At 40.2% G+C, this 23,226-nt stretch overlaps 1 protein-coding gene across 1 annotated transcript in view; it reads left to right on the forward strand.

The window, feature by feature from the left end:
* The window catches only part of Stk4 (serine/threonine kinase 4), a 77,392-nt gene extending 57,342 nt beyond the window's left edge, over positions 1–20,050 (forward strand). Inside the window, exon 11 of the mRNA XM_042694339.1 lies at positions 16,370–20,050. Coding sequence (XP_042550273.1) covers positions 16,370–16,528 — 159 coding nt within the window. The 3' untranslated portion in view covers positions 16,529–20,050. The remainder of the gene's footprint in view (positions 1–16,369) is intronic.
* The last annotated feature ends 3,176 nt before the right edge of the window (positions 20,051–23,226 follow it).

Below are 23,226 nucleotides of genomic sequence, written 5' to 3' on the forward strand. Positions count from 1 at the left end.
AATGAACATCTTTGCACAGCAAGTCTATAGAATTACTTCCTGTGAGTAGAATTATTAGGTCACACTATTTAGTTTGAAATTGTACATATTGTCATATTTCTCTATTGTTTTTGGTATGTGAATTTCTGTTTGGTGCTATTTTTCAATAGAAATTTCATTTTTCTTAATGATTTTCAGGATGTATATATCAAGATTATGTACCTTTCAGAAATGTGATAAAGACGTTTTCTCAGAAACCATGTTTATATAGTGTTTTAAACTATCTATTTTAATTTATTAGCTTTTTCTTTTTGGTTTCTGGGCTTCCATGTCATGTTTAGAAAAAAATTTCATATCCTGAGATTGTAAAAATGTTAACCCTTCGTTGTTGTTTTTTCTCTTTCAATATGTAATCTATATGGAATTTGCCTTGCTGTACAGCCTAAGGTAGCAGTCTAGGTTTATATTTTTCTTAACAGGTAATCAATCACTTTTGCTAGCAACCAAGGTGTTTTCTTTTTTTAAATAAGCAGTTAATTTACAATTACCAAATCTCAGTAGCTTCTTCTGTATCTAAAAGTTTCCACTTCAGACCTTGAGTTTCTGTATTTTTCTGTTTTAAAAGCCTCTAGAAAGGAAGTGTGAACACAACACCATATTGGTTTTGGCAGTGACCTTAATGTATCTCAAATAGGCTGATTCTACAGAATTTGATCCAGAGTACTTCTGTGTCTTAATACCTTTTTGCCAAACAAAATTGATTATTTCTAGCCAAAAGGCCTTCAGTACTGGATTGAAACAAAAAAAAAAAAGTAAAGAGGGCCTCTGAGACTAGGTGCAGATTATATAATTTGGCATTAAATACAATGCCTTTTATTTTTCTCTTGTGTTCTATTCTTTTTTCCTAGTGGTGCATGCCTTTTGTTTCTGAAGGATGTTTTGGGAAGCAAATTCCTTCCTTCCTGGGAAAATTCTAGTAGTTGTGTCTTTATCTTTTTTTTTTTTTTCTTGACAATTCTCTAAGTGGGTACTAGGATCGTGGACAATTATCTCTGGCTTTCTCTTGTGACATTTAGTGGATTGAACTTGTTTTGCTGTCATGTTTTCAAACACAATGATACTTGGTGACAGATTCTGTTTTTAGCTTCAGTGAGAGCTTTTTAGTCCATGTCACTTAACTTGAGTATCTTAGGATCTTGGTAAAACCCTCCTTTGTAGTCACAGCTCCTCAGTTATTCTAGTGCCTCTTACAGTAGACTTTGGCACTGAGGCTTGTTTTTCAGTCACACTGGTAGGTAGGGAGGTGGGTTTTGCAATCGTGGTCAAGGTAGAATACACAATGATATTCTGTTCATGACTCCATTGGAGTCATTCTGTAGGACTCATAGCTCATCTGATCATCTCTGTTACCTATCTATTCTCTTATCTGTCGACTATGGACGAAATTACACTTAGCTCATAGGGCTGGAATGAGTATCACATGATATAATGTATGTAAAACATTTAGGTGTCCCTGGCCTGCACTTAATACTGTTTTTGTTTGGGTGTATGCTGGTACTGGGGATTGATCTAGGACTTTATGTTCTTGCTCAGCTTGCTTGCTCATGGTACACCTACAACCTGGCATTTTGTTGGTTAGTTGGTAAGTCTCAGGCTGTCTGCCTACGCTGACTTCGAATCTCAATCCTCTAGGTCTCAGTCTCCTGAGTAATTAGTATTGTAGGAAGGTGCTACCAATTCTCAGCTTACAGTAAATGATATTTCTTCTATTTTAGTATTGGTTTGAACTTCTAGGGTGTTAACAATGCTAGTTTTTCTTCCTAATACTTACATATATATATATATATACTAATATCTATACATGTATATATGTATATATATATATATATATGAATATGTATATGTGCAGATAATTTTTTTTTTTTGGGGGGTCTGGTCGTGGGGCCTGAACTCTGGGCCTGGGCGCTGTCCCTCAGCTCTTCAGGTCAAGGCTAGTGCTCTACCACTTGAGCCACAGTGCCACTTCCGGCTTTTTTCTTTTTGCTTATGTGGTGCTGAGGAATGGAACCCAGGGCCTCAGGCATGCAAGGCAAGCGCTCTACCACTAAGCCACTTTCCCAGCCCCGCGTGCAGATAAATTTTTTAAATCCCATTGTGGAAAGCTTAGGTTGCAGGAAAGCTTCTAAAGAAAATGTTTCTTATAATTCTACCACCCCTCACCAATAATCATAATGTACATACTCAATGTATTATTTTATACTGCTGAAGCAATTTTGAATGTATAATAGTTCTTGATTTTTTTAACTTACCATATTTTAATCATCCTTCCTTCCTTCCTTCCTTCCTTCCTTCCTTCCTTCCTTCCTTCCTTCCTTCCTTCCTTCCTTCCTTCCTTCCTTCCTTCCTTCCTTCCTTTTTTTTTTTTTTTTGGTGCTGGTAACTGGGGCTTGAGCTCTGGACCTGGGCATTGTTGCTTAGCTATTTCATTCAAGGCTGGTACTCTACTACTTGAGCCACAGCTCTACTTCCAGGTTTTTTGCTGGTTAATTGGAGATAAGAATCTTATGGACTTTCCTGCCTGAGATGGCTTTGACTACAAACCTCAGATCTTAGCCTGCTGAGTATCAACGATTACAGGCTTGAACCACTGATGCCCAGTGACTTTGTTTTTTTTTTTAAATAAGATGTTTATAGTCAGGAGTCTCACTAAAGCTACATAGAACCCAGGTTGGTCTTGAACTCATAATACTCCTACTTCAACTACTGAAATGCTGATGTGCATAGGTTATACAGTCAGGATGTGTACAACTATATATGTATATATATATATGTATATATAATTTTAATGGTCACATTATTGTCCATTACATTATATTATTTTGTTTGGCTTACTCATTCTGTTTTTTATTTGGCATTTAGTATTTGGGGCTACTTTTGGCAGAGGGAATTTAGATCATCCTAATCTAGTAAATTAGGTTTTCATCTTGTCCATGAGAAGTTAGGGGTTGGGGCTTCATATTTGCTTTTATTTTATTATTTATTTTGCATTAAATGAATTAAGCCAAGATTTAAATTGAACCACAAGACTCTGCTCTTAAACTCTTCCTACCGTCTTTCTGGGTCTCTCCATGCTTATTTTCCTTTTAACCTTTTTTTCTTTCCATACTCCTGTGCTAGAAGAAGGATGAATGAAGACTATCATTAGTATTGAGATCTCTGGCCCAATGGTACCATGTGTGCCTGCAGCAAGCCAGGGTAAACACCATTGCATGTTAATGGGTCTTTACAGAGGTAATCATGCTGAGCTCTTTCTGCTGAGAAGACTGTCCTAAATTGTTCCTGACTGGGCACACTATTTTTGTTTCAACTTCTTATTTTTCCTGTAAAGCCAGGTTTAAACTATGTTGAGACTGAATTCATTTGTACTTCATAGTATAATGAGATCTTGTACTCTTTTACTTTCAGAAAACTGGCCAAGAATAGCAGTCTATAAAAAGACATGTGTATCCAAAATTGCCAGGGAAACCTGCTGTGTAGATATGCTTTCTGAGAAAACCACATGGCATATGAATGTCGTCTTTGTCTCAGAACCTTCATAGCCTGGCTCTGCTGGTGAACTGCACTAGTTGATCTGAGCCTGGTGCCCCCCCCCCCTTTTTTCCAACTCTTATGTCAACTTTTTAAAGTGATTAATTAATTAATATGTTTATCTTAAAGGGAGTTACATGGAGACATTTTCACACCTGTAGACAGACTGACTCAGACATGGATCCTAAGAAATGGATCCTAGGAGTTACACAGAAGTATCTTGCCACCTTGGGCTCTTGGAGGGCCTCTTCCAAGGTCACTTCCACATGCTTCATAGGAAGTGCAGGTGACAAATGAGCATATGCCTTGAATCCCTAGAAGTCACTGCCCTCTCAGTGAGGTATTTCAATCCCATCTGCAATAGCACTTCAGGATTAAAGGGGACTTAAAGGACATGTGCTCTACTCCTGCTGTCTCCAACAGGGTCACCTGCCTTCTATGTTTTCTTGGCCACTCTGATTTTTTTTTAATTTTTTAAATTTTTTTGTCTGTCGTGGGGCTTGAACTCTGGGCCTGGGTGCTGTCCCTGAGCTCTTCTGCTCAAGTCTAGTGCTCTATCACTTTGAGCCACAGCACCACTTCCAGTTTTCTGGTGGTTAATTAGAGATACGAGTCTCATGGGACTTCCTGCCTGGGCTGGCTTTGAACCTCAATCCTCAGATCTCAGTCTCCTGAGTCGTAGGATTACAGGCATGAGCCGTCAACACCCAGCTCGATCATTTCTGAGAAGAGGGAGAATTCTGCAAGTTGGGAGATAGTTCATATCATTGTTCAGGAGCTCTGAAGAGAATTACATTTTAAATTTTCAGCCAAAAGTTGTCCCCTAGGAACTCTATCCCATGAAATTTTGCTTATGTCTCACAAAGTTGGCAGGTTATCTACCATCGCTAACCTGGATAACAATTGTTTTTTGCTTTGTTTTGGTTTTTGTTTTTTGCCTGTCCTGGGGCTTGAGCTCAGGGTCTGGGCACTGTCCCTACGCCTCTTAGTGTTCAAGGCTGGCGCTCTGTCACTTGAAATACAGTTCCATGTCTGGCTTTTTCTGAGTAGTTATTGGAGTTGCAGGGATGTTTCTGCCTAGTTGTCTTAGAATTGTGATCCTCAGATCTCAGCCTCCTGAGTAAGCTAGGATTACAAGTGTGAGCCACCAGTGCCTGGCAGATTTTCAACTTTGTAGCTGGAAAAAGACATTCTCTTGTCCTTAGTATTGTAATAATCTGGCTTGAGTAAGACTTAGAAGCCTTGTCTTGCTTTTTGTTACCAGGGCAAGCATCTATATCAAGATCCTCTTGTATTGCAGTTCTGCTCAGCCTATGGGCTTTGCTGGGGTCTTTGCACATTCTGGGGTAGTGAGTGGGGAAGCACCTGACAGTAGGTGTTGGATGATGTCTCCTTGAAAGTGCCGCCTCCAGATTCAGACAGAACCAGATTTTATTTTAGTCCTTGCCATTTACTTACTGTGAAACCTCAGATAGATTTTATTATGTAATTCTTCAGACCTCAAATTCTCCATCTGTACAATCAGGTTAATCATTTGAGTTGTAAGATTTGGTGAAATACAAATAAAATTAACATATATGGGAGGCATATTTTTAAATATGCATTTTTTAAAGCCTGAGTTTGATGTTTTTGTTACTATTCCTATAATTATCCCGTAGCCAGGTTCTTGAATCACCAGGGTTGCACTGGCAGGGTTTCTGCTTGCTCTTCTTCCCCTTCCCCTTTCATTTTCCCTTCCCCTTTCATTTTCCCTTCCCCTTTCTCTTCCCCTTCCCCTTTCTCTTCCCCTTCCCCTTTCTCTTCCTCTTCCCCTTTCTCTTCCCCTTCCCTTTTTTGGTTGGGTCATGGGGCTTGAATTGGAGATAAGAGTCTCATGGACTTTCCTGCCTATGCTGGCTTTGAATTGCAATCCTCAGATCTCAGCCTCCTGAGTAGCTAGCTTTATAGGCGTGAGCCACTGATGCCTGGCTTGCTTGCTCTTTCTTCAGTCCTTTGATTCTTTTTTCTCTGTGTAGGGCTATTCTGGTGTCTCTGTTATCTGATTTACCAAGAACAGCCAGCAGAGTTAGCATCATGAGGAGGCTGGGGCTGGGTGCACACAGGTTCTCTGGACCCCTGTCTTACAGGAAGAACTCATTTAGGTTAGTAGTGGGGTATGTGACCAGAGCTGGAAGTTAGGCATTACTTTTTCCTGCTTATAGAGAAAACACCTTGCGCTCAGTAATACCATGTTTTCCCTGTCTGTAAAGATTGTTTCATCCTCTGTGGCTCCTGCATTGAGAACATGTTTTTCAAAGTCTAGCTTGGTGCTATGTTCCAATTTTTAGACCTAGTTTTATTTGGTTTTGTGCTACATTAATGTAGGTTACTCCCTATAGAAATTCTAGTTTTGTCTAAGGTTTTTCATATATTGGCGTTAAAGTTTTGGATTTTAAAATTTGTAGTACCAAGGATTTTTGAGTATAACTCTGTGGTAGAAAGCTTACCTAGCTAGGTTTGATCTCTAGAAATGGAAAACTGAAGGAAAAAAAATAGCACTTTGCTTTTCCTTTCTAGTGTTGGTCTGTTCTTCTTCCTTCTTAAATCAAACTTACCAGGTATTTAACAAATGTGTAGCCCAAACCAGCTTTTGGTTTTGTCAAACCTTTATATTGAACTTTAGTTTTCTAATTAATTTATATTCTTCATTTTTACTTTTTGAAATTTTTTTATATTTTGTGTCCATCCTGAGGCTTGAACTCTGTGCCTAGGAGCTGTCCCTGGGCTTTCTGCTGAAGGTTAATGCTCTCCCACTTGAGCCACAGATCACTTCTGGCTTTTTTTCTAGTTTAGTGCCAATAAAGAGTCCCATGGACTTTCCTGCCTGAGTTGGCTTCATACCACATTCCTCAGATCTCAGCTTCCCGAGAAGCTAGGATTACAGGTGTGGAGCCACTAGCACTGGGCTTAGTTTGTGCTGTTTTCTTTTATTATATTCTTATCCTCACTTTCTGTGAGTTTATTTTGATTTTTTTCCCAACTGGACAATTTAGTTTGTATTAAAACATCCTTTTCTAATATATTTATTCAAGGCTGTAACAACATCACCCTCAATTTTTTTTTTTTTTTTTGTTTTGAAAGTCAAATTCATTGATTTAATTGACAGACCACAAAATTTAAGTATACAGTTTGATGAGCTTTGAAAGATAAATACTGTCTCAAATGTGTATATATATATATATATATATATATATATATATATATATATATATATGATGTAAAGGTAAAATTATAGTATGTCACCATAATCAAGTGATGGAACATTCTATCACCCTTGAAGTTTTCTCCTCGTGTGAGTGAAATCATATTCTATATAGCCTTTTGTGTTTGGCTTATTTAACATAGCTAACTGCTTTGAGATTCATTCATGTATTGCGTATATCTGGAGTTTGTTCTTGTTTGTTTTTCCTGAGTGGCTTTAATTGTATGGATTCCAGAATTTGTTTATTCACTAGTAATTTTCAGTGGAAGAAAATGAGAGATTTAGGCTTCCCCCATCCTCTCTGTCTATATATGGATATATACATACATACACACATGTATATACACATACATATATACATACAAATATACACAGATATACATACATATTTATATGTATACACACACACACACACACACACACACACACACACACACACACACACACACATATCAGGCCTTGCTAATTACCCAGGACAGACAACTAGTCAGCCACCCTCCCCCCAGCCCATGCCCAGGGAAGATACGTGTGTGTGTGTGTGTGTGTGTATGAGCATACTATGAATTTTAAATTATCTTAGCATTTTTAAACTTTAACTTTTTATTTGGGGTTTGGTGTCTTGGAAGTTGTTTTCATTAGTAGGGAAGCATATGCTTGATCCTTCCTCCCTGGGGTCTGGTCCATTAAGGAAATAGAAAACACGGAGTAGATTAAACAGTGCACATTTAATATGAGAAGTATTTCCTATGATATAAGCATTGCAGAACACATGTAAAAGATTGTACTTGGAGCTTAAGGCAGTAAAATGATAACTGATACATTCTCCCTTTTTTTTTTTTTTTTGAGGAGGGTGGAGTGGGTAGAACTGAGGTTTCGAACTTAGGGCTTTATACTTGCTAAGCACACACTCTACCACTTGAGCCACACTTCCAGTGTGTGTGTGTGTGTGTGTGTGTTTTTTAAAGAATACTGTCAATTTAAAGCAGCAGTAAATATATGCTTATACAATTAACAAAGACCATTAATGGGGAGAATAAAATTAGGTGATCCTACAACTTTTAGGTAAGTGTTTATTGATGAATTAACCATGAATTTTAGCTTCCAATGGGACCTGGCTTCTTCTATAAGCAAAGTGTGGCATTTTCATTGTTCCCTCCCTCCTACTCCTTCCAGATTGTAAGTTGTAAGTCAGCCTCCAGATTGGTGTTTCTCTTTTCATGATGCTTATTATAAGCTATTTGGGATACACATTTTAAAGAATAGGTATATCAGATGAACTGTTTTCAACTTTAAGCTTAGATGAATTTACTGCTGGTTAACATGGCAGTCATACTTTCTGAACCAAAAAAGGAGGACACACGGTCTTTTCAAAGACATTTTACTGGTTTGTGAATTTATACACATTTTTAAGTATTACCATAGCATAAATTAAGTCACATTTGACTATGCCATTTAAATGTGTGGAAGAGAGTAAAGAACTTTCAAAAATATCTGGGACACATACATATTAATGTATGTATGTTTTGTTTTTATGCCAGTAGTGGGGCTTGAACTCTTGCTCAGCTTTTTCCACTCAAGGCTGGTACTTTATCCCTTGAGTCATACCTCTACTTCTGATTTTTTGAAGATAATTGTAGATAATTGAAGATAAGAGTCTCAGGTTTGTCCACATGGGCTGGCTTTGAACCTCAATCCTTAAGCTCTCAAGCTCTTGAGTAGTTAGGATTACAGGTAAGAGTCACCATATCCAGCAATCTTTGTAGCTGGATTCCATTTAGTCTGAATATGGCTTAAAACATTTTGTTTTGGTGGTACTGGGATTTAAACTTATTGTTGCAGGTGCTCTCCTGCTAGCCATAACTTCAGCCCATTTTGCACTGGTTACCTTTTAGATAAAGCCTTGCTTTTTGCCCAGGCCTGTACCTGGGCCATGGTCCACTTGTTTTATGCTTCCTGTTGTAGTTAGGATGACAAATATGCACCACCATGTTCAGCTTATTCTGTTGAGATGGAGTCTCATAGACTTTTCTGTCCTGGCTGGCTTTGAACCATGATACTCCTGATTTCAGCATCCCATGTAGCTAAGACAGGTGTGTTCTACTACACCCAACTACTGACTGAGAAGGGGTCTTGAAGGTTTGTCTTGAATTGCAGTCCTGTCCATCTCAGCCTCCTAAGTAGCTAGGATTGCAGCTATGAGCCCCTGGTGTGCAGTTGAATATGCCTTTTAAAGATTATGTTAAATACAATGATACCAGTTTTCATCTTAAATTACAAAATTTGCTTGGGCTTCTTTTATTCGGCAGGGAGAGGAGAGAGAGAGGGAGGAGGGGAGAGAAAAGAAGAAAAAAGAGAGGAGGGAGAGAAGATATCTTTTTGCTCTCTTGGAAATTTCCAGCCCAAGAGTATACAGAAGGCACATATCTTGTAGGGATTGTCATGTGACTTGCCAGCTCTTTTTCTAAATTATTAAGCTTGGTTACAGCTGCAGGTTGGTGCACTTGATAGGCTAGCTTTTTCCATCTTCTGAAACATTAATATCCTTACAAGGGTGATGTTACTTTCTCTGTCTCCCTTTAGTGTTATCAGATATGAAGAGCTTTACATCCTGCTCTATCTATTCTTAAACTCTATCCTCTTTAGGCATTTAGAGTTATTCTAGAAAGCTTAATGTGTGTTTATTAACTCCCTGAAGATTTTCCTTTTACAGTTTAACTTTGTAAGTGTGAAATTTATATACCAATTTAGAACTACTCTTAAAATAGAATTTTTCTTAAAGAGCAATCAGGGCTAGAATGAGTGTGTGTGTGTGTGTGCGCGCACGCGCGTGTGTGCGTGTGTACACATGATCTCGCTTTGTAGCCCAGCCTGGCCTTGAATGCTCCATCTTTTCTTTGGTCTCAACCTTCTGAGTACTGGGATTAGAAGCATTGGCCACCGGGCTGATAATTTTTTAGAAGGAAATGATGGCATATTATTTGGAATGGCCATAATTTGAATCAGAGGAAATATTTCATTAATGGTTTTACCAGTTTCATTAAGGAGCAGACTCTTTGGAAATTGATGGTATGGTGCTTACTTAATCCACACTGTGATTTGATTATCAGCCTCCTTGATTCTCTGCTTGGCTATCTTCTTTCTCATCTGATGAGAGTTGTTATCTTACTAGAGTCGCCTCTCCTTCTTCTAGGTAGAGACAGATTCAGATCAAGACAGGGAAGTATCTTTGGTAGAACTAAATTAGTACCTTAAATGCCCTTTTTATTTTTATTTTTTGGTCAGGACCTGAACACTGTCCTTGAGCTCTTTCACTCAAGGCTAGTACTCTACCACTTTGAGCCACAGCTCCACTTCCAGTTTTTCTGGTGGTTAATTGGAGATAAGAGTCTCACGGACTTTCTTGCCCAGGCTAGATTTGATCTATAACCTTCAGATCTCAGCCTTCTGAGTAGCTAGGATTACAAGCATGAGATGCCAGCACCTGGCCTTAGATGCCTTTTGAGTGGCCTTTGTATATTTTTCTCTATTGTACTTGCATGGCTTTCTATGGGCTGGTCTTGTTGAAGGTATGGAATGGCATACTGGTAACTTTATATTGCTTCTGTTAAACTTCCCTATTATCTCACTAAATTCCAAAGGTGTATTCTTTCCTCCTTCTTGTCCATAATAAGTAAGACATGGCCTGTAACAAAATCAGCTTTTACACCATGCAGAAGGGATGATGTATTTGAGAAATTCTATAAAATTAGAGACAATATTACAAGTATTCAAGTATGTGAGGAATGGAAGTTTATCCTTAAAATTATTAGCAAGTGGCTCCTTAACAGATGTGTAAGGTGAGCGTTTGTAGCAGCAGAGAAGAGCTTTGAAATAGATATAAAGCCTATACCTTGGATTGATCTGTTTGCTTACCATGGGGTTTGTTGGCCAAGGCAGAATAAAGCTATACTGTGTATTATCATCTGTTTAGTTTTGTTTGTCTGAGCTGATTCACAATAGCCTGTCAGTGTAATTCTTGTCAGTTATCTCTTGCAATGAGTCATCAGCCAAAGCTTCTCAGTTGGTCTCTGGGCCAGTTGTGCAGTGACATTGACAAGATGTGGTTCAGAATACTGCAATCAGAGTTGCTAAGGTTAAACTGGCCAGAAATCTTCCCATCAGCCTCTGTATTCCTGATACTGAGATCTGAAGACTTTTCTTGGTCTAGCCCAGCAGAAATAAACCAGCTCCATCTGATTTGGGATCCTACACAGTTTACTAGCGATGCTTCTATGCACATGGTCTGTTCTACAATTTATTGTGATGTCATCTACCAGCAACAGCAGCCACTGTTTATATTACATACTTCCCCCATTTCCAAGGGGATTTAACATGGTAGCTCCCACCTATTCATTCTCTTTTTATATGCACCAGACACTATACTTGCCCAGTATCTCTGATGCTCTGTCCTTTATAGGACAAGCACTATACTCTGTATTAACAAGTGAGGGATGGAGGCACACAGTACATGACCTGCCCATTGACACTGGAATACCAAGGCAGAGCTGAAAGCCAGTGTTCTTGCCCTTAAGCTTAGCCATGTCTTTGGTATTTCACTCTTCACATTCATGTTGCCCACGAATGTGTTGATTTGCTGTGAATGTTCAGCCACGTACATCTGAGTCACTGCTCCTTAGCAGCATCCCATTCATGAAGTAGGCACTTGGTATTTTTGTAAGAGGCAAGCAGCATACTTACTTTACAGATAGGGGAAATAAATGCCAGAGAGGTCAGGTAACTTGCCAGAAGCCACCTATCACTGCTACTGGTGGCATTTTTTTTAAACTGTGACATATATATAACATATATATAACATATATATAACATATATATATAAACCATGTAACATATTTAATGTCAGTTAAATTCCTAATTTTTCTAATCTCTCCCACATATTTTACCAAACACAGCCCCATTTCCAGAAACCTTGGGCTGTTTTCATTTACTTGTCTCTTCCAATTACTTAGGATTTGAAGTAATTTGAAGCAAATGACTTGCCTACTTATTCTCATTGGCCTCATATGTAAAAGGAAGGTAACTGGTACTCACTTTATAGTTGGAGTAAACACAGTAGTTCAGATGAAACGCTTAGTCAGTACAGAATACTTGGTAACTGCTGAAGTCATTCACCTATTTTTTTCCCCATATGTACGTGTAAAATCTAGTAGTAAGGCATTGTCTCTTGCTGAAAAGGGGTGAGTTTGAACTTTGTCATATTCCAGCAGCCCTAAATTTTAAGAGAAACCTCACACACACATGCTGTTGCCTTTACATTCTCAGACATCCTTTAACAGACATCATACACCATTAAACAGGACGAAGGGCAATGGTGAGTGAGTGTAATTACAATCTAGGCAGTTGGAGAAGGAAACAGAAAACCATGACTGGCTTTGAATCATACCAATATGTCAGTTAGATTTCTAGGACGGCTGATTCTTGGATGTGGGCAGGAGGGCAGCAGGAGAAAGGGAAAGACTAAGGATAATTCCGAGTTAAGGATAATTGAGAGTTTGGTGGTACAATTCTTGGGGTGGAGAAAACTGGAAGTAAAGAGAAGAGGTTGGCATATGCAAAAAGGATGAGACTCTAGTGTTTTGTCTCAAATATAAGGTACACATTTCCATGAGACCTCAGAGACTGAGGTACCCAACCGCTCGGGTTAGTATCCCTAGGATAAATTTCACGGTCACCTAGTGAAAAGAGCTCAAGTTGTTTGCATGACTGCTTCGAGGATATGCTGCTCAGGATGTTGGCTGCAGCAGATCTGTAGAACCACAGCTGTTTACTCCAAGAGAGCCACTTGAAGTTTATTTATGTCACCAAGGACCAGGAAGGTGAAATGGCGCCATTGTCTGTGCTTGTTTTTCACAAAAATCCATATCTAGATGACATGAGCAAGTCCTCAGCAGTCTTGGCTGTGTTCTAATAGGTCAGGTGTGACTTAAGCCCTAGAGGCCTAGGGAAATCGTAAATTAGACTGAAGGTGGCTGAGATAAAGCAAGAGTGCCTTTGCCCCAGATTAGAATCAAGGACAACAAAGTTGCCTAGAATTAGAAATCTAACAGAAACTGCAGAGACAAGCACAAGTTATTTTGTGAGACTTTTGCTAATAGACAAGCTAAGAAGGAAGATGTAAAAACATACTTATCAAATTTGAGGATTTATAAAAAATACCTCAGGAACTGCTTCTTCCCAGAGAGTCAGAATAGCTATGGGCTCCCACTCAGGACTATATTTCTCACAAGTGATTCTTTTTTTTTTTTTTTGTGAAAATACCATACAGAGGGGTTACAATTACATGGGCAAGATAATGAGTACATTTCTTATCAAGCATTGTTGCCTCCCCCCGCGCCAAAGTTGTAAAGTTTGTTTTTCGACATAATGATTTGTTCATCTCATTGTTGCGATGGGTCCACCTGTATCCCTATTTAAACGAGTTGTTTTTCCCCTCCCCTCCCCAAATTATACCAACATCAAATACAGTGAAAGCAGGGGTTATACCGTGGGGGAGGGACATACAAAGCAACAAAGAAATCATCTTATAAATATGTTAGAAATAATTGCATAAAAGCAAAAACATTTGAATACTTATCTTGGGGTTCATTTCACCTAACATCAACTTATCTGACCTTTTCTGCTTGTTTCAGACATATACTAATCATTGCAAATAAGGGAAACCATGGGACCTATGTTTCTTTGGGCCTGGCTTATTTCACTTAATATAATTTTTTCCAAGTTTTTCCATTTCCTAACAAATGGGGCAATGTCATTTTTTCTGGACTGAGTAGATGGTCTCAGACATTTTTCTTGTCTCCCTGGCTCACAAGTGATTCTGATACAGGTGATCCATAGATCTTATTTGGAAAAACAGGGAGACAAGAAAAATGTCTGAGACCATCTACTCAGCCCTGCCTTACAAATGGAGAAACTGACACTTGTGGAGAAGGGGTTTGCCCAAAGTCATGGAGCAACTTGGAATGTCAGTGCTGTTAGTTCACTAGCTTACTTACTCTTCGTTCTGCTGGATGACTGGAAAGCAAACCTGCCTTTCCACTTCCCAGTTCCCCTTCTTCCATTCTGTGTTTTCTCTTCTTTTCCAAAGCACTTACTGCCTAACATGAAACTAACTTTCTAGTTTACCATGCTTGTATTTGTCTCACTAAAATACAGACTTTACAGGGGTAGTGGCTCACTGAAGTATCCTATGTGCCTCAAAGAGTCCCTGACCCACAGCAAGTTTCATGACTGTAAATAAATAGATGAAAAAATATTTTGTTTTGCTCTTAAGTAGTTACTATGGGAAAATTCCAGCTCTTAGGCATGGTTAGCACAAAGTAAAGTAGAATATTTTCTTCTTTGCTTGATTCTGCTAGAATCAGGGTTTCAAAAACAGTTTGTGTTTGGGAAATGAAAGACCTTCCCACAATATTAATAATATTGATAGTAACTATAATAACAATAGCCCCCAAACACAAGAAGTTCAGAGCCAGGAATGCCACCTCATGATCTTTTCTAAGTCTCCTGCCTTCCAGGATTGGCAGAACAGGAATATGGTCTGTTTTATAGGAGATGGATGCTCAAGAGGTGAAATTACTTCTTCATAGCCAGTATACACTGAAGAATAAGATTAGCTACCAGTAACATTCAGCATTGGGTTGGAGATATTCTCCTTTTGGAGGAGAAATTAAAAATGCTAAAGACTAGGTGAGAATTGCTTTTTGGGGTATCTCTGGGCCAAGAACATCAACGTCCAAGGTGGTTTAAAACCACAGGATGGAAAGAAAGGTGCATTTCTTTCAGCTTAACTTTCCAGTACTTCCTTATACCTCACATCTTTCCATTCTCATAACACACACACACACACACACACACACACACACACACACACACACACACACACACACACACACACACACACACACACACACACACACACACACACACACTCTTACATTTTAGACTGTTAGGCTTTTCTTACTTCTCAGACAACCTCCCTGACACACACACACACACACACACACTCTTACATTTTAGACTGTTAGGCTTTTCTTACTTCTCAGACAACCTCCCTGAAAGCAGCCAAGGAAAATTCCTGTGGTGACAGATCACACTATCCATTTCTAGGGAGGCCACTGTGGCACTCATTCACAACCCACCCCTACGGAAGGGCAGACAGAAAGGGCCCCTTCATCCACCTTCTCTAACACTTCCCTGTTGAGGCCTCAACAGGAAAATGATGGCTTTCTAAATGTGGACACAGTAGATCTCTTGTGAGACTTGGTTGAACCTCTGTGTTCTGGAAACACTGTACTTTCCCACCGTGGATAATGTCAGCATTCATTCAAACCCCACCAGCCAAGATGGGCCTTGCTCCGAGTCAGTGGCCTTCCACACATGTGGCAGAAGATCTCTAATATGCATGATCAGACAGCACTCTCCTGCTTCTGTGACTGCGAAGGTCTAGGGTAGTTGGTAACTTGCCAGGGTCTTATGGCCTTTGCAATAGATAGAGCTGTGTTTTAAACACACAGATTGTATACTAAGGCCTATGCTTTGCCAGTGTGCTCCCCACAAAGCAGGTTAAGAACATGGATTTTGGAGCTATATTGTTTGGGTTTGAATCTTGACTTTGCCACTGGGAGGTGGGAAGTAGATGGGCTACAGAGCTGCCCTCTTCCTAGGCATGTCCATCTGTAGCAAGTGATAGCTCCTATCATTTGTTGTGAGAACTAAATGAATCAATGCATATAAAATACTTGGTGTCTGGTGCACAGGCACTATATAAATACTAGTATTAGTTCTAGTATAAGTACTAGTACTTATTTTTACATATCAAGTACTGTTTTCTCTGTTTGTAAACTTAGTCTTGGAAATTTCAGGGTCTCCCCAAAGGTTGTTGTACCTATATGTTCAACAACCATGAGTTTGATCCATACATGGTGCTTAAAGTGGTACCTGGCATATCATTTGCACCCCCCCACCGCCCCCACAAGCCCCCGTAACTTGTTAGTGGTGCCTGGCATATAATTCACCCCTGGTAACTGTTAGTGGTGATTAATATGACATTGCCAAGGCACTGAGGCTAGAAGTGGTGAGACATCTGCCCTTAATCAGCACTCTCCTCTAGGCTGGGGATTCAGGGAGAGATGGGCACATATGCTCTTCTTACACATTGGGCAAGTGGGAGGTGGCCATTATTTTCCACACAGCAAGTTTCTTTTATTTTAATGCCCTAGCAATGAAATATATATACATATATATATACATATATATATGTACACACACATAAAATTTAAAAGGATGGGGAGGTGAAACTTTTTCATTCCTGGTTAAGACACATTAAATCAAAACAATAAGAATTAGGACTTAGCGCGTTTGCAGTAATAATTTGTCTCTGGACAGCTTTGTAGTGTGCCATTCACTGGAATGAGCTTTCTCTGTCTAGTTGCCACCAGCCCATGCTTGGTCTGAGCACAGAATCCTCCTAGGCTTGGTCATGACTACTCTATCCTTCTCTCCTAGCTTAAGAGTTGGACAGTGGAAGACCTTCAGAAGAGGCTCTTGGCCCTTGATCCCATGATGGAACAGGAAATTGAAGAGATCCGGCAGAAGTACCAGTCCAAGCGGCAGCCAATCCTGGATGCCATTGAAGCTAAGAAGAGGCGACAACAAAACTTCTGAGGGAGGCTGGGCCCAGGTGGCTGACTCTAGATCACATGTCTCATGTTTGTTAGCCAGCATCTGCTCTGTCATTTCTCCACAGCACCTTTGTGAACTCAGGAACATGCGCCACTGGAGGGGCTACTTGTGTTATCTTGATGTGAGTATTTCCACTGGCCAGATTTACTATTTCAAGAGATTTGTATGGGCGCTTTTAACTCAGAGTTTTAAATCCCAGGAACGGAGACTCCTAGTTGAGTCTAGCTGGGAAAGTTTTACATTATCTTTTTGGATTTCTTTTCCCAATAGCTTTTGGTTGTTCTTTCTGAAGACTTTTAAAAAAATATAAATATGCGTATATATAAATTATAAATAGATTCCCACTCCATGTGGTGGCATCTCTGTACAGGTACAGTTTTGAACATTTTTGCCTCTTTCTGTAAGCTTATGGTACTGTGGAACAAGAGGACAGAGGGAGGCTCATAAGGAGTCACTGGACTGCAGGAGCCAACCTCACCTTTGCAAGGCCGCATTGAAAAAGTAGGACCCGGACAGTCCTCTCACATTTTCAGCTTTGTGTGGTCCTCACTGACTTCTGGAGCTGTCAGTGATGCACAGGGAAAGCCTTGAGGATTTGCATTTGCTCTTGGAGTCCCAGGGGAAGCCTCTTTGCAAATTGGCCTTTGTTGTTTCAACGTCTTCATCTATCTCCACTCTCCTAACTGCCTAAAGTCACATCCCAGATACTGCCTAGTGCCTTAAGAGGAGACCATGATCCAACAAAGGGACAGGCCTACCAGGAGCTCTCAGCAAACACAGGGCTGTGCTCCATTAGCAGAAGGGGAAGGGTTTTTGAAGCTCTCATCGTTTCCTGTGCAAATCACGCATGTGTCATTTCACTCTGCATTCCTTACAGACAGGGTAGAGGGCATTGCTTCTGTGACCCACATTCAGATATGTGACCATTTTCTTCTTCATTTACTGTGTGGGGGGCGGGGAGGGGAGGGGCATGGTCTGGAAAGGATAAATGAATACCAGACTAAGATTTATTATCCAGGAGCTCAATCAAGGACACACAGTGCCAGAGCTTGAAGGACCATAGAGATCATCCCGTCTGACTCCATGTTGTGCAGATGGGAAAGCTGAGGCTTAAGAAGGGAAGTTACCTGGGGAATAGCGCAAATCAACTTAGAGGAAGAACAGAGATTGGAACTTGGGGCTCTTCTCCTTGGTCTCTGAACTGAGCAGCCGTTTCCTGAGGGGTGGGATCTGTGTCTGTTTTGGTCATGTTGTCCCAGGGAGCACTGCTCACAGAGACTAAACTCTGGCCTTGCCTCTTTAGCAGCAGACCTGGCTGTGATTTTCCTGAGGAGCCACACTGTTCAGTGTCAGCAAGTCCATGAGCCTCTGCAGTTTCTGTAGATGCACACCAACCCCCATGGAGGCACATTTAGGCTCGAAGCAGAGGAGAGGCTTTGCAAAAGAGCCGTCTTCCTGCAACTTTGGCTGAAAGCCTCCTTTAGTCACACAGCAGAAAGACAATTGAGAAAGACAAATGTCTTTTTATTTTCTTCTAATGTCTTTTCCCTCAGATGGGAAGCCATGATTGAGTAGCACCAGAGGATGCTGTAACTTGACTCCATAATTGCTCTCACTCCCTAGCCCTCAGAATCAGTGTGAAGGCAGGGATGTTCCTCTGTGTGACAAGATTCTTTTCTTTGCAATTACAGCAAGTTTTTAACAATGCAAGATACAACTGGTCTCCGATGCTTGGCCTAAAGAAAATAGAGGACAATCTGAAGATCTTGTAAGAGCAGCAGCTGGCATTTGCTGACCATGGGTTATATTCAGGCAATAAGCTAGGTGGGCTCCAAATTTTATAGTAGTCCTGAAGGGGACAATTTATTTCCTCAGCAGTACAACCAGGAAGTCATAGAATTAGGATTCACAGCATCCTTGTGTGGGGCCAGTATTTACAGGAAAAGGAAACTCATATATCTTTTTAAACGAAGTGCCCATCTTTTCTCACAAACTAACTCTAAATTGAATTTTTAGGTGGAAAACAACTAAACCAAGAGTCAACTGTAACAGCCAATTAAGTTTTAAAAGCCAAAGCATGAGAATGCACACCATTTGTGCGTGCGTGCACATGTGTGCATGCGCACATGCACATGTGTGTTAATAGTTCTGTCTCAGTCTCTTTCCCTTTTAAGCAAATAAAACTTTGTCCTTGGCCCAGTAGAAAGGATGGGCCCATTTCTCCTTTCCTAAGCAAGATCCAAGTCAAGGAAAGCTGTTTTTCCCGTAAGTACTCTTAGGCCATGAACTTTGATTTGGAGTTAATTTTATTTCAAGCATGTATGCACCCTACAGGCTGATCTAGCAGAGTCTGCTGCTCATCAGTCCGGCTCAACAGAGCTTTTTGGCCAACAGTCAGTTTGTTTTGGTTCAGATAGTTTTCCTGGCAAGGTGTATTTATTTTCTAGAGACAGAAAGGCAAGAAAAGAAAATCATAGTCATTGTTTCCTTGAATGCTGCATTCAGGATACTTGAGCTTGCCTTCATTGAGCTTGAGTATTTGTGACTTAAGCTTCCAAGGAACTCTATGGCTCTATGCTTCTGAGAAACCATGACCTAATTGCATCTTTTGAAAAATTGTACTCTAAAACATTTTGACTGCCTTCCTCCTAGAGACCTGAATTTCTGTTTTTTATTTTTCCTGTATTCTTTTTCCCAACCACCAATTGGGATAATGAGATTTTGGTTGGGAGTGAGGAGAAGTGGTTGAATGATGGTAGGTAGATAGGTAGGTAGGTAGGTAGGTAGGTAGGTAGGTAGGTAGGTAGATAGATAGATAGATAGATAGATAGATAGATAGATAGATAGATAGATAGATAGATAGATAGATAGATAGATTGAGCAGTTTAAAGCAGTTTAAAAAATTATAACCTTGACTCTTTAAGACTATAGGTTCCAAACCAGGAAACACTTAACACCTACCAGATGCCAAAACTTATTTATATCATTTAAAACTCAATAACCCCAATAACAGGAATGATAGAAATGAGGTGACATCACTATAGATCCTAAAGATCCTATAGCTATTAAAAGGCTAATAACAGAATATTATGTACAACTATATGCTAATAAACCCAACAACCTAAATAAAGTAGATACATTCCTGGAAATATACCAAAGTTTAGAAGAAAAAAGAGCTCTGAGAAAAAAAAAGGGGGGCATTACTGTCTGCCTTTTACAGATGAGAAAACTGAGGCTCAGAGAGGTAGTCTTACTCAAAGTCATAGTACTAGAATATAACTTAAGAGTCGGAATTCAAATCCTGGTACTTCTGGTGTCCTTTCTAACATTCCATGTTGCCTCCAAAGACTGAAGCTCCTTATTAGGGGGAAATTGCTCCTGCCCAGCCCCACCTGCCCACCTTTCAGCACCACATTGATGTCATGACTGTATTCATTGTCTTTGGAATCCACATTTTTATGTTTGAAAAAAGAAATTTCTACCAGCTTGCACTCGGACCAACTTGGAAAATAAAAACTTAAATGCTGTTGCTGATGTACAATTTAAAAATGTGAAGTTTGTAGCTTTAATTTTTTTTTTTGTAATGAAAACTAAACACACTGGCTTAAGTGCTGACTTGAAAAGCTATTTTGTTAGGCTTGGATGTAAATAATTGGTCAAGGTCAGCAGTTTGTATATGGGTGAGACATAGCTTCCTCCACTGCCTTTGGTTTGGGTTTTAAAATTTGAGATGATTCAAATGTGTTTTTATGTTAGAATTATCCTTTTTCCCTCCCTCCCTCCCTCTCTCCCTCCCTCCCTCTCTCCCTCCCTCCCTCCCTCCCTCCTTTCCTCCCTCCCTCCCTCTCTCCATCCCTCCCTATACCATGTCATCTTTGTTTTAAATAAATTTGTCCTTTGGACCATGGCTCTTTTTTAAATGACTCCCTTTTTTTAAAAAATGAGGTCTTGCATATGTGCCTGCATAGTAGTGGTGTAAGCTTTAGTGACATTGACTCCTGTGTAGAGTTTGTGTTCCAGGATTCAAGGATGAGAAGAAGCAGGTGAGTTTTCGTTGGACATGTACTTTGTGCCAGAGACTGAGCTAGTCGACCAGGACATAAAGATGCACAGAGTGTGCAGAACTTGTGAGGAGTCAGTCCAACACAGAAGCTTACAACCTTGTGAATGTTGTGGTTGAAGGAAGTACACAGCTTTCAGCACACTTGATGGAGTGGCCGTGCTGCAGGGGCCTCCAATGAAGCTCTCTGGAAGAGGTAATACATCTTGATACTTGAATGATAATGAAAGAAGAGACAAGTATGTTTTATGTGTAGAACTATTCAATTCTTAAAAAGGAAGGACATTCTGACAGATGCTACAACATGGGTGAACTTTGAAAATATAATGCTACATGAAATAAGGCAGTCAGAAAAGAAAAAAATATATGTTCTCATATAAGATACCTACAGTAGGCAAATTAATAGAGACAGGACGCAGAATGCTGGTTGCTGTAGGAAAGGGAGGAATGGGGAGCTAGTGTTTAATTAGCTAGTGTTTAGTTTGGAAGATGACAGAATATAGAGATGTGTGATGATCGTACAACAAATTACCTACTATACACTAAAAATGGTACATTAGGTATATTTTTCTACAGCAAAAAAAAGCCATACAACCCTATTTGTATAAAATTCAAAATGATGGCAAAGTAATCTATGATATGCAGAGTGAGGATAGAGCTTCCCTTTGTTGGATGTGGAGGTATGCAGAGGGAGGAGCATGAGGAAGGCCTCTAGGGTGTGGTCACATTCTCATTCTTTGAGTACTCAGTACATGAGGTTGTTCCATGAGGTTGTTCGGTGATGAGAAAATGCATCATGAGTTACGCATTTTATATGGGAATAAACAGAAAATTCTAGTCCCCAGTGCTGAGTTTGCAGGTCTCCCAGTCATGGATGGGAACCTCTCCAGGCCTATGTCAGTTAAGGAGTGGTTCCTTTTAGCCTGCTTGCATTTACCTCAGCCAGCACTTTGTTTTGGCATGACGCAGCTGAGGCCCGAAGTTTTGGCAATGTCAAGTCCAACCTGTACCCAAGCTTCTGGACTCTGGTGCTCCTTCAACAGTGGCATCAAATATGTGAGTCTAATTTGTAATATGTAGATAAAAGTTTCAACCTGTGGGTAAGCAAACAATTTCCTAATACCTTCCGTTCATTCAACGGTAGCATCAAATATGTGAGTCTAATTTGTAATATGTAGATAAAAGTTGCAATCTGTGGATAAGCAAACAATTTCCTAACACCCTCCGTTCAGTTGTCTGAGCTGTCGTGAGGGAATCAAGGCCTTTGTTGGAGGCTGCGGAGGCTCCTGCCAGTGTGTGTGTGTTGTTTTTTGTGTTTACTGTGCTGGCATGTCCACATTATCTCACTTGAACTTGACTTTAACACGCTGTGAGAGACATGTGCAGAAGCTGAGGCTCAGAGAGGACAAGAAACCCAATCAAGATCCCACCACGGAGGCTCAGGCCCAAGTCCATCTGGTCTACACCACATGGCATCCCTCATGTCCTCCCATCACATTCAAATATTTTTTTAATAACTGCCTGAGAATGAAGCCAGACCGGTAATGCAGAGCAGAGAGAGAAGCGCGGGAGGGAGGTGATGACCTCCGGTGAACCTCTGGATCCACCTTGAGTGAAGTCAGGTCTGTCACTTGGCACTGAGAGATCCTGCCCTGTCTCATTGGGTAAGGAGAAGATGGGGAGGACTATGGGTATCAGAGGTTTACCCTAAGAAGGTGCTGCTTCCAAGTCCCAGGTCCAGTCCAGGGTCATGCAAGTGGTAAGCAACAAGGCCAATATCTGAACCCAAGTCTGACTTCTAAGACCAAGGTGTGTGCAATTTTTCCTCTAACAAATTCCCTTTGAGTTCTCAACTGATCTTCTACACAAGATTAAACATCAGTCAACCTCTGTCTTATCTTCTTCCTTACTACTAACAGGATTCAAAACAGCTTTTCAACTCAAAGAATGTCAGCTTCTCAGCTTCCTAATTTCCTAGAGAATTTTTTCCACACCCGTGCACAGGACTTAGTTGGCCTCAAGTATGAGCACTTACAGTCATTGAGGACCATCACTAACACCTGAGAGATGTGTTCAGCGCTGAGGAGAGAAGCAACTCAATCAGGCCCACACATCAAAGCATTTCCTTCTAGTGGGGCCTATGGAGTTAAGTTTTCCAAACTGCTGATGGTAGGAATACAGTATCACCACGGCTAAAATACACTCCATGAATATAATTTTGTATTAGGTATTCTAGGTTTAAACCCATGATCTGCTTTTTTTGGTGGGGGGGACATGGAAGAAAGGGTGGTAATAAGGGGTTTGAAATCAGGGCCTTGAATTGAGGTGAAATGTTTTCTCAACCAAACGCTTTCTATGTAACTTTGGACTTCCCTAGATCTCTCTGTTTGAATCTGCAATATGGGGCTATGAGGGGGCAGATACTAAGTCTGATTATCCTTAAGTAATAACTATATTTCACTCATCAGGGAAGTCCCAATCTGAAGGTCACCACAAAGAGGGAGAAATTATCAGAATTTCTTCACCATTAACACCATATCCCCCAGAAGATCCAGATATTCTGAGCTTGCCCATGCAACTCAGGATCCTGAACATTTCTAGAAATTCTAGAAATCATCTC

Source organism: Dipodomys spectabilis, unplaced genomic scaffold (genome assembly GCF_019054845.1).
Source record: "Dipodomys spectabilis isolate Male_0828 unplaced genomic scaffold, ASM1905484v1 ptg000175l, whole genome shotgun sequence".
NCBI classification, from domain to species: Eukaryota; Metazoa; Chordata; class Mammalia; order Rodentia; family Heteromyidae; genus Dipodomys; species Dipodomys spectabilis.